This window comes from Pieris brassicae, chromosome 3 (assembly GCF_905147105.1).
Source record: "Pieris brassicae chromosome 3, ilPieBrab1.1, whole genome shotgun sequence".
NCBI lineage: Eukaryota > Metazoa > Arthropoda > Insecta > Lepidoptera > Pieridae > Pieris > Pieris brassicae.
Genome location: NC_059667.1, coordinates 7011037 through 7023817, shown reverse-complemented (window position 1 = coordinate 7023817; position 12781 = coordinate 7011037). Strand labels below are relative to the sequence as shown.

At 32.9% G+C, this 12781-nt stretch overlaps 1 protein-coding gene across 16 annotated transcripts in view; it reads right to left on the bottom strand.

Annotated features, from left to right (window-relative positions):
• The window catches only part of LOC123706846 (TLD domain-containing protein 2), an 81254-nt gene that overhangs the window by 11323 nt on the left and 57150 nt on the right, over positions 1-12781 (bottom strand). For 10 of the 16 annotated variants that reach the window (XM_045656362.1, XM_045656361.1, XM_045656364.1 and 7 more), the window contains 8 exons: positions 12490-12681; positions 12130-12278; positions 11701-11787; positions 9671-9795; positions 9324-9486; positions 7742-7880; positions 5409-5462; positions 4669-4761 (listed from right to left, as the gene is read on the bottom strand). In XM_045656362.1, coding sequence (XP_045512318.1) covers positions 4669-4761; positions 5409-5462; positions 7742-7880; positions 9324-9486; positions 9671-9795; positions 11701-11787; positions 12130-12278; positions 12490-12681 — 1002 coding nt within the window. The remainder of the gene's footprint in view (positions 1-4668; positions 4762-5408; positions 5463-7741; positions 7881-9323; positions 9487-9670; positions 9796-11700; positions 11788-12129; positions 12279-12489; positions 12682-12781) is intronic. The other 6 variants (XM_045656370.1, XM_045656357.1, XM_045656369.1 and 3 more) reach the window with 3 other exon arrangements.

Genomic DNA, 12781 nt, shown 5'->3' with positions numbered 1-12781 from the left:
ACAGCGGCAACCGCGCTATTTATTATCCCGTATATCAACGCGTAGAGATTTATTGGATCTCGTAATACTTTGTAAACGAAAGATAATTTAATATAATCCTTATCTTCATACTTATAATCCCGATTACTTCACTGTAGAATACGTAGTTAGGAGTTTTATAATCAAAAACGGAGACTTCGCAACGTTGTCTTATCTATAGAATGCACATCTAACTATTGCAAATATTTTTTTTGTTATATGTAGGCCAGCTCTAGTTCCAACAATATATTCTATAATGAATACAGATAATTCATGACCCAAATCTAGAGTTTTCATTTAAAAAACGAGATTATACGAGATTAACAGAAGCCAAGACAACGCTGCTTAGAAGTTAAAGTTATAGAGGAGCGCTTTAAAACTCATAAAGCCTAGATTTCTTGACATATTTAATTTCTTATACATGTCATCAGCCTGCTATGTGAATACTATGTAGGTATAGACAGACCTACGTAGTCGATTTTGAAATGCATGGACTCAGGGTTAAGAATTGCTTTAATGTACTAACACTGCTGAAGTGTATCGTACGCTTTGATATACATGATAAACATAAGCATATCAGTAACTGAGCCCCCACGCAAACTGCAAACTATTGAGTGTATTATTATCATTATTTTAGTTTTGGCAAACAAAACGGAACGCCCAAAAGAGGCTGCCCCACCGCCTGGACACTTTAGTGGCTACGTTGATAAATGTTTGCACTAAACATTATCAACTGAAATAGTCGCGGTTTAAACGCAAAAGTGTCAATATAAAAAAGTGAAAATCTGGAATTCCTTTTAGCTCTAGAGGTTAAGACTAATACGAACGATTATTAAAAATCCATCAAATTTTAACAGCCTTAATTTCCAATGTGATAAGGAAACAGGACACAATTGTTGAGACTTTCAAATCAGTTTACAGACCTATCCACGCCACATTATTAAATGTAACCGGGCACTTATTCTTTTATCCCATATATGTTACACACATATCACTTTACAATGCAAATGTGGTAGCACTGTTCACAGTTCAGTGATCTGTTTCGTTCAATATTTACTGTGCATTTTTTCCTTTGTTTTATCTGAAGCGTCTTTACTGATAAATAAGCGCAATAAGTTACTATGTTAAAGTATGTAAGTGACATATATAATTATTAACTTATAAAAATTAACGCTTGTGTGGCAGATAACCTGCATGCTGGTGACAATAGCGGGAAGGCTGGATTGACACATGGGTCATTGTATAGGACTGCATGTGTCCTTTTTAATTTCATGATTTAACATACTCTAAACTAATCTTCTAATATAATATTGAAGATAACATTGTAATTAGTATTATAATAACAATATGGACTTTTGATTGTCTCCTTAAAATAAATAAATAATGATTATTATATATATTGCTTTATATTGTGCAAAAAATACATTTAATTATTATTATGTATATAATATATTATACGAATTACCTTACGTTAATGTCGTATTAGGAACCGACATATATAAAGACGAAAATTCAAAAAGTTTTCTAGTTCCTATTGCTTTTATGCCACACATTACATCTTATTAAGTTAAGTCCTGCAGCTTTTTTGTCTGTATGAACGTGTTAAACTCAAAAATTACTAAGATACCTCCTGAGATTTACGTGTATCATTATATATATGTAAATTGTCTGAAATTTAACAATTTTTATTGAAGAGGTTGCAAAAATACACGAATTAATTAAATTAAAGATGTATGGAGTTAATCTACTCTATCGTTGATAGGTTCGTCTCGTTCGTTCGTCGTTCGTATCGTTGGTATAATTATATTGGAGTCTGTTACTAGTACATTAGGTTGTGTCGATCACATTCCACTGCACACATTTCTTACAATAAAACATGACTTATTAATGTCCACCATAAAATTAACAGCTCACGGGATGCGATCAAATCTACCCAGTTTCATTTAATATGTAACATGATATTTTTTAATTAAGCCATAGATGTAATATATTACGATTATGTAATGCTCGGCCTGTAGCCGTGGAGACTTCGCATTTACTTTTAAGAAACAGTTAACAACATTGTATCAATAAAGATTTGCTATTTTTATATTATGATTGAGGGAGGCGCATGGCTTTGGACCCCTTAAACAGATCATGATGTAAATGATATTGTCTCAGTTCTCAGTGGATACTACACACAACAAATTTCAATTATACTATTTAAAGTGTCGTAATTCTTCATACTTTTTCATAAAAGTTGAAACCATTATTAGTAGTAATAATTGTAATCAGCATATCTGTTTGAAATGTTGACTACTAAGCCAGGTACTCAAACTACCGTTGCTATATTATTATCTATATAAAATCTATATTGATTAGTATTCTAGTGAAAATAAGATTACAGTTTATTTAAGGAAACCCAGCGTCCACGTGCTAGACAACAGTTGTGCAACGGGTTTATGTGGACTTTATATAACAGGATTATCTTATATTTATATATAAGATATTAGTATTATATATTTATATAGATAGATTATTATATTTAGATATAGATTTTAAACATTTAAAGAATGTTTTCTTTTTTAAACGTCGGATTAAAAATTTCCGGGAAAATTTTAAAATTATGTAAAATAATTATAAGTTTTTAATAATACAAATAGCTTTAATCCGGTTAAAAAAATGTTTTCTTTCAACTTTTAATACATAAAATTAACTCAACACTATACGTCGCATATTTTTTAATTATATCTATTGTTTTGATAAATAAATAATTAAGAAATAACAGTCAATTACGATAAACTTATGATGGTCGTTTCGCTGGAATAACCCTAAAAGTTGAAGGGCAAGGTCGTCCAGCGTCTACCGGTTAGTATTAGGCCCCAAAGGACATTCGTGACTCTTTATTGCTTGTTATACAAGATAGTAAATTGCAGTTAAAAACCGATACATAACAGTGCCTTTCTGGTTCTTCTCGCCCGCTCTACGCCCTTGAAAGTGAACTGGTAGTGAAAATAAAATTAGATCTTCCTTTTTTTAAATAGACAAAACTCTTAAATTTCATTTGATAACAATTTTTTTGGAGTATGATGTAATGGTTAACTGTGCTTACAAACATTTTGTAAAGCCTTAGCGATTTAATAACGTGACGAAGAGTTTATTGCCAGTACTTCTCTTCCGTTCAATTGATTTGTGAACTAGTCAGTAAATGTTAATTTAAAAGCATTATTTTCTACTAATGTTCATATGTGTACATAAAAGTATAAGAACGAATTATATTTTGATTTGATTTGGATATTTGGAAGACAATTGCTATAATACACTTACTAATAGAACTAGATAGAGAGGACTTGTAATAAATATATGACAGTGACTCCATCGTACGTAAATAACCTCCGAAAGACCGTTGGAAAATGGTGCATCTATGATATTACAAAAACTCACGAGTATTTTCCTGCATAGACACGTTAATAAGCTGATTATCAAAACTACATACACAATAAAATCACATTAGTTCCGGTATTTTCCGACTCGCAATTTCCACTCATTCGTCTGACATTATGTTGTCAAATACAGCACTGGCCATTATGATACTCTATGCTTATCCACATACATAAAAAATAATAGGAGTTAATATCTATGGGACGTAATAGATGCTTATTTTAGTTTAATACCCCAATGTAGTTGTTTTAGAAAGTATAGAAGACTGAACCATAATGGAGAGAAAAATGAAGAATTAAGTAGAGGTTGACAAAGATCGAAAACACAATTGGTTAAAGGGTTACATATCAAATCGTTTGTAGAAATATATTATAAAATAACGATTATAAACATATAATCGTCATTTTATAAGTTTTTGAAAATACCGTATAGATTTAGTCGCAATGGAACGCAATTAATCGCCAATTTAAATTTAACAAGACGTAAATAGCACTTCCTTTTGCGAACAAACACAATCTGTTTATGCCTTCACCAAGTTTTATGTTTCAATATTTGCTTGCCACAGATAAATAATAAAATTACAATAACATAAAATCTTGAGGACTTTGTAAGCGATGTCTTTACATCACCGGATATGAAGTATCTGTCAGGTTTATTCAATATTTTCGATAATAACCCAAGGTCTTTAAGTCAATGAAGCGGTTTTGAAAGACTTATCTGTACCAATAACTGGTCTCTACATGACATTTATAAACAACACGACTACCAAAACCTTTTTTATTAATTTACTTTGAAAGTGTAAAAACCTAACACATCAGCACCTAAAGATAATAAAACGTTAGAGGTTATCTTGCATCTACAGGGACCTTTCTAATGTGCATAACCTATAACATCGAGCAAGTCAAGGCGCACGTGCGTCTGCGCACGGAGCGTCAATAAAATTAATTCAACATTAATATTTACAACGTAATTACCTGAATGGTGGCCTTAAGAGGTTACTATGACGTTAGAACAAAAATATGCCCTGACGTGCTCGAAAACATGCTATCGCATTCCGGACGATTTTCGATCGTGCATATTTCGTGACTAACATAGATCTAGCGGAAGCTAATCTACCCAGAGACTAAAAACGCTCACTGACCAACAAATTAACAAAAATCATCTTTATTATGTAAAGAATTGATTTTTAAATGTAGCGAACACAATGAGCGTTTTTTGACCGGGCAATACCTCTGGCTGAGGTTCTTCTCCGAGTGAGTCGCCCAGCGCTTCGGCTTGGCTCTTCATAATTGAATATATTTTCACGTAGGGCGCCTTGAGCAGCTACGCATAGTTCCGGTTTAAATTATATATCAATTTTTATAATGACAAACTCGGCTCGACTGATATTAAGCAATGACAATAGACTACAAATGTCTATTACAGATGCTATAGTCCCAACCGTGGGTAACAATCTAACTTAATGCTAGGTACATTTGTCAGCTTGTTTTAGAGTAAAACTGTGTTGATGTTTAAAATCTGTGATACCGTATAACAATATCTTTGTAATATAATTTTTTTATCAAACAACAAAAAGAGCGCTCAGTAACAAATAAATTATAATCTTATCAATGTTTGTTTTATAGTTATATCGATTTATGCACGACCTATTTGTCACACAAAGGTTTCAATAAATGGTTGCAATAAAGTGCCCTTTGGTATGTTTTAGTTTCGAAAAATAATAAGCAAGAATAAGCCAAAAATATTTTTCAATTTAATTTAAAATATCTAAAAATAACCCCATATGCGCTGTACGTACGCAATTAGTGAAAAATATGCAAAAACTCTCAATAATAGAATCATCCAAATATATAAATGATACATTGTGTTATATTGACTGTAATGTGGAATGTGACATGACGTGTTAAAGCGTTATTTGTTTAAGAATAATAGTCGGTTAGTAGGATAATAAATATAAGATATATGCTCACCTCCCATGATTCCCTTGTAAGGTCAGACACATCGCCACTACTTCCAGTTCGTTCCTAAAAAAAAGAAAACTATTGAAAAACACCAAATTGTCGAATTAATTAAATTTAAATAAAAGAGAGGACATCCACCAGAAACCTGAATATGTAAAATAAGAGATAGCGGGAAAATTGCAGCGAAGATGAGAGACAAATGGAAAAATTTGGAAAAAACCTTCACTCCTTCGGTGGTCGCAACTATACACAACCTTAATGTAATCTTTATTATCGAATACAGTATATTTTTCTTTTATATACCACGCGTGTGGTATACTTATAAGGACATTATTATAAGAAATATTAATGAACAATCAAGACATAAATATCGTGAGTTATCTTGATGAGTGATGCTACGATAAGTCGCGTGTCAGTTTACTGTTGATTTAACAAGATAGAATTAGCTAGGCACATGTTTTTGTAATGATTGATGAAAATAAAATTCAATTTTTAACACATTACATAACTGATATAAAAATATTATATATGTAAGTAGCTAAAGTGTTTTTACTCAATTTGTACTATGAAAAGGGATAATTTTGGACTGAAAACGTAAAAGTTACGTTATCTAACATTAGGTTAGTTAACATGTAAGCAATCACAGCACACTTGAAGCTAAACTGAGCACATTAGTTTTACCACAGTTATTGTTAATGAGGACTTTCTTTCTATGTGCGCATTTAAAATTCGGTGAAGGAAAACATCGTGAGGACACCGGCTTGCTTTAGACCCAAAAAGTGGACGGCGTGCGTCAGCCACAGAAGGCTGATAACCTATTAGCCTATTAGATTAACAAACGATCATGAAATATATACAGAAATCTGAGGCCCAGACCTAAAAAGGTTGTAGCGCCATTAATTTATTTTATTTTATTGTCAATTAACATTCTCGTTGCTGACAATATCCCAAAAGGTCGAATACAAGTATGTACATACTTGTATTGAATGGTCACTTAGATTTATGAACCCTTAGATAAGCCAAGTTAGTTTTTGTTACCGTCGGAACCCGATAATATAAATACGAATAATATTATGTCCGATAAGCTCATAAACGATTTAAACGATTAAAGTCAGTTGACACCCAGCTTTAAATAATATGTTTTATTTAACATATGAAAATAAATATATACAACAACCGCCACCGAACATAACTACGGCATCAACTTAAAAATATATAAAATAAAAATTCATATTTAAAAGCAGTGTCCGTATCTATTGTAAATATATATATATATATACACATATATATATAATTAAACTTTGTGAACTCCAGTTTTGTCTAATACCAATGCCATAACGATATGTAACAAATTGTTAAAATTTTGTACATATTCCACAAATGTCTATAAGTTTAATTTTAGTAAAATTTGTATTTAAATAAACCGATGAAAACCGCAATCATCGCAAACGTTTAGTAGCGCGTGTGTTCCATTTTTCCAGACGGTTAATCATCTTTAACGCCTTTGGTATAAACGATCTATACCGAGTGCTTCTCTATTATATGTATCAGATAATCTGTAATTTTTATTTGAGAAAACTATTTCTTGATCGCCTCTGGTCTCTTGCCAAATTAATATACTAAGTTAGTTAATGTATTTTTTTATGCAAATAAAAAATAAGAATAACTCTTACTATCTTACTAAAATTACTATAAGAAATAGAAAATTAAATATTATTGCTTTGATTGTTCTTGTTACCGGATACAAAAAGATAAAAATATGCAATAAATAAATAAATCCCCCAATATAACTTTATAATTTCTCTGGTGCTACAACCTTTGGTTTGGTCTGAGACTCAGATTTCTTTATCTGTTTCGCGATTTCATAATTTTCGTAATTTCTAATAGGCCGAATAAATCTTCTGTGACAGACTTCTCTTAGTCGACTTTTTTGACTACGTACGTTCCTCACGATGTTTTCCTGTACACCGTATGGACTGTTAAATCCGCACATAGACACTCAGATATGAGATGCACGGTGAAGCCACGGGGCAAACACTGCTGCATAATTCACATTCACAGCTTACAAAAAGGTTCAGTTCTCCAAACCGATTGGGCAACATTTAATATCATTCAAGACTGACCGGGAGATAATAAAGTAGCGTATGCGCAACAGGTGCGCTCTTAATTTATAACACTCATAAACGGATGTGTCATTCGAGGGACAGGTGTCAACCACCAACTTGCGCCAATGATGACTTTCGTATGTCAAAATCAATTATATTTTTGTCAAACGAAGAACATATATATCGTTGTCTCGACTCTGTATAAAAGTAACTGTAAGATCTGTGGTAAATCTTTACCTTTTGTCCTGGCTTGGTTTCGTCATCATCCCACTCGGTGTCGCTGTCAATGAGCTCATAGCCTTTAATAGACACGTCTCCAAGGGGTCCGTATCGATCTGGGACCCAATGTGTTAGGAATTTAAATAAGTCGTCCACCCTGGAAGATAACAACCACTCAGTTCTAGTAAAATAATGTTACATTTATGATGTTTTTTAAAACCCCTAGTTCCGTGGCTGACTAATTTATATAAAAAATAACAAAATAATTTTTAACATCGTCTCTGGTAGACATTCTTTTATGGAATGGAAAAACTTTGTTGATCCATTAGTAGGCCAGTATGCGGGTTTTACATAATTTATACAACTTTTCAATAATCGCCATTTAAATGTTGCTGTATATAAATTCTAAGGGCAAGTTAAGTACATGTCAAAAAATATTCGCGTTTTTTCGCTAGAGTTTACGTTGTTTCGAGGCAAGTTTCTCCTGGCATTAAAATTTTGCATTACAATATATTCATGCAATACTGAACCTATATGCCTATACAATTTACACTTGTCAACCGTCTAATTAGTTACAATTATCATCAGCCTTTTTATGATTGCAATTACGAAGTTATTAAGGAGTTGCGAAGTCGTTTATTAATGCGTCATAAGAATAAATATTGTTAAGTCTACTTATTCAAAGCATTTCAAACAAATTTGTTTCTTTGGTTCTATTTATTAATATTTTTTGAAGTGAAAGTTCTTTATCGGCGTTGGAAAAAAATACCGTCACATTTTTCGGTTACGTGTCGCATTTTTCCGTTACGCGCCATCTTTGCTTCTCCCTACCACGCTTGATTCGAGGAGATTCGAAGTCATTAATAACAAAAATATATAATAACGATAATAATGATAGTAATAATTCTATTACAGTTAATTAAATCCTGCAATTTTCTTAGTAGTAATAAGGTAAAATGAAATAATTGCATTATTTGTATTCATGTCTATGATAATATAAGGCTTTTGTTAAACTTTATTTAATCAATTTATGTAAAGTAGCATATAATAGATAATTTTTCGAAAAATAAGGTCATAAAGAAGTTTCACTTTTTACGTGTGTACACTAGTAGACGCACACATTTTCTTGTTGGTTATACTGAGCATTGTAAGAGTAGTAAGCAAAAGGTAGTTATATAGCTATGGCTTCTAAACTGACACGCTTTGTTTCCGGAACTGGAATTTAGATTTTATTATCAATAAATGTAGAACAAATAGTATAATATAATTGGAACCTACATCTTGGATGGCTTCGATAAGAATTTCTGTATTCAACTACATTTTGCGAAAGACAAACGCATACAGAAATGTATGTAATGATGGAACAAAAATTATTTAATAATAAATAAAATGAATATAAAGTCCTATGTATAAAAAGGCATACAAGTTTGAAGCTCGAAAAATAACTAACGTACCTAAAAACGTTTATCACCTTTGAAACTGGTAAAATAAAAATGCGTTCCTATTTCCGACGGACCTATTTCAGAATGCACTTTCGGTTGCTGACACTGAACGCTTTTGAAGGTATTAAAACAAGTTGATTTTATATTAGCAAAATTACCTATTTCGTGGCACTCCAAACCAGTATTCCGGCTTCATACGCTTCCGGCCGTAGGACATAAGAGGTGTTGATCGCGGCAAAGGACGACCTGCAGGTTTGCCCATGCGCAAGCGGAGGTATAATGGCGGGTCATCGCTTGGGCGAGCTGGTCGCGGGATCAATTCTGTATAAATATTAAAGGTTAGAAAAGTTTAATAATATAAAATACATCATCGATACAATCAAAACTGACTCGAAAACTAGTAGTACGTAGTCATAGAATAAATTATTATTAAAGTAGGATTTGATTACAATATGAAAACTGCATAGTATTTAGGTAAAGCTTAATTTTACTAGTAGATACATACTATCGAAAGACGCGAATAGATCTGGCATATCATCAACGGACACCATGCTTCGGTAGTCGAGTTTCGGTTGAGGCAATATGTTTGCTTTGGTGTGAGAACGTCCAAAACCGCCCAAGGAGCTGCGTCTGTATTTACAAGCGTATTTGTGAATTGTATCCTTCGATGTGTATGAATAAAATATATATCCCTGTTTCAAGTGACGTTGCATAATGTATTTATGTACTATAAATATATTACATAAAGCTTTAGAAGACAGGAAAACACAAAGTATTGACTTTTGTTAAAATAGCTTTTACACATTAAGAAAAATCACTTTTGAACGGATTAAAGCTATGTATGTATGTATGAAACGTCGGAAAAAATCTAAAATTTAGAATTATGTAAATAACTATAACTTTTAATAATAATACATAGCTTTAATCCGTTCAAAAAGTGTTTTTCTTAAGGAAAACACAAGTCATATTAAGACAAACATATGAAAACCAATACATAAGATAAATGTTAGTGACCAGCGTTTAATTCGCATTTCATTTCATATATTTATAAATCATACCAATGAATGCATGATTTATAGAATATTTCGTCACGATTTTTATATTATAAAAGAAGGACAAAATATTCACTAAAGTCGACGCATTCTGAATGATGCTTCGGGTCGGCATATTTATCCGTCTGTCTCGCTCGCACTTACGGCTCATATGGAGTGATGTATTTGATGTGTGTAAGATAAGTGGATGTGCATATCGATCATGGTATAGGTACGATCGATATGCTATGTTAAGGATTATGATATGTATTATTAGGAAGAATTTTTCGCTATTATATTTGTCAGATAAAATGTTTGTTTCGACGTAATCATAGAGAAACTGTATATGCATCAACCCCGCGTGCGCAGGTGGCTAAGTATTGATAACGGGTTGCATTGCGTGCACATTCCTACTTTCAGTAACATTTATTGCCCGACAACTCAGTTTAAAATGCGTCGACAATAGCTACTTGAAGTACATAATTATGTCGGAAAATTTCTTTCTTTACCAAAATATGTTAAGAATTCTGATAAAAATTATTAGTTCCTGTAAAAAATAACATTATACCTTACATAACATCCCATGCTCTCTTTAACGAAACATAAAGTGCCAATGTGGTTAACAGGTGTATGATGAAGACTATTCAAGAGGTAACTTTAATGAAACAGTTTACTGGTATAGCAGTAAGCCGAGGAATCACGCCAGAGCGAAATTTTGAATGATAATTCAATAGCTCTAAATTTGTGCAATGCGTTACCGGAAATGTGTGAAATAACAGCCAATAAAAAAATTAAAAGTAAAATCATCTTAGATCAATTACTAACCAAAATGGTTTACCTATGTAAACCATTTACAATTTTTTTAAAATTTAATTTCCTTGAATTGCAAGTGCTACTGAACATATTATAATATAGTAAAATTCCGTCTAAAACCAAAATATCTTCATTCAAAACTATAATTACATTTCCTATTATACATAATTTAAAACGTAAACAATAATAAAATTCATACATTTTCGGTAACAGGAAATTTACAAATATGTACCATAATTAAAGGCGTGACATCGGCAGACCGCTACAGCTGTGCTCGACAAAACAATACGATCTAAATGTTTCTATTCTTTAACGCCTAACACAAATACCGCATGCTATATAGCAGTTCACGTAAAGATAAGCACAGAATGAAGCCACGCTATTTTGTTCATTACTATCATTACATTAAGGAGCAGAATAGCGTGATTCAAAATTCACAACACAAGACCAAACACGTGAAGAAAGAGTCACGAACAAGACGCTTCTTTGACCACACTGACACGTTAAGCTTACACAAGTAAACATCGAGTATGACAGCCGATTAGTCTAAGAGCTAATTCAACAATGATAGAACAATCTCGAAATATAGGCTAAGAGCTACGGGCTTGGATGCTAAGGTCGAAAGCTGTCAAGGAGCGTGTCACTATGGTCTAGGGGTCGGAAGGCAACACATATTGGCGCGGGCACATACCCAGACAGCGCCTCATGCGGCGCCTCCTCCGATGGAGTTTTACTCAGGAACAAACCAGTACCAAACTCCACTAGGTTCATTGGCGAACTACCAATGAACGGAGCGGAGTTCACAAGATCCCGGTTAGCATCCACGGTAGCAAGGGAAAAATTTTGAATTGCCATATTAATTTACATCAATCGGCACAGAGCCAATAATAGGCCGCCGCCATTAATGGACTCATGCGATCGGCTTAGGAAAGTATTACTTACACTTTCACAATTAATGCAGTTACTTACATTAACAACGTATTAGCATTAGAAATACAATTATTCGTTGCAAACTGTAATTGGTTTAAAATTTTGTACCACTTATGGCGGTCGAATAATCTATAATAAGAAACTGCATTATTATGGAATTTTTTATTATTACATGAGTAACTCAATATACCTGTTAAATACTTTGGAGAAGACGCTGGTGGATTGTTGACTGTCAGCAGACGTTGGCAAAGAGTCGGCTTGAGAGCCCGGACCTGTGGGCTGTCCTTCACCAGTCAAACCTTCCACCCAGGACAGCGGGTAAGATAGACGCTTTAACATCTAAAAGTACACAACAAAATTACATGTTATGTGTAGACTTATCATATGAAATTTTATTATTAATCTATATCTTATCAGTACCCTAATTTTAAAAAAATACAGAAAGACAGGATTTGTTAAAATAGCGTGACTAATTTATGATATTGTCGTTTTAATAGAAAATTAGATTAGACGTAAAAAACTAAGATTGCAATTAGAAGGTTTTGTTGACCTTGTTTTTCTTATCCGGCTTTGAAAGATCATCCTTCTGATTTCCGTCAAGCGAGAAAGAGACAGCTGCTGGTTTGCGTTGTGCGCGGTCGTTCTCACCGAGAGGTGGGGCGGAAAGGGGCGGCTCCGTGCGCGGTAAACACACGGGTGGGACCCAGTCAGCAGATAGTACTATATCAGCGTCGCTGTATACCTGTAGTTATTTAAATGTTTTGGTAATGTAGTTAATAACGGACTTTTTTTGTATACATTAAGTGAGTACTATTGAGCTAAAAAAAATTGATTTAAAAAAG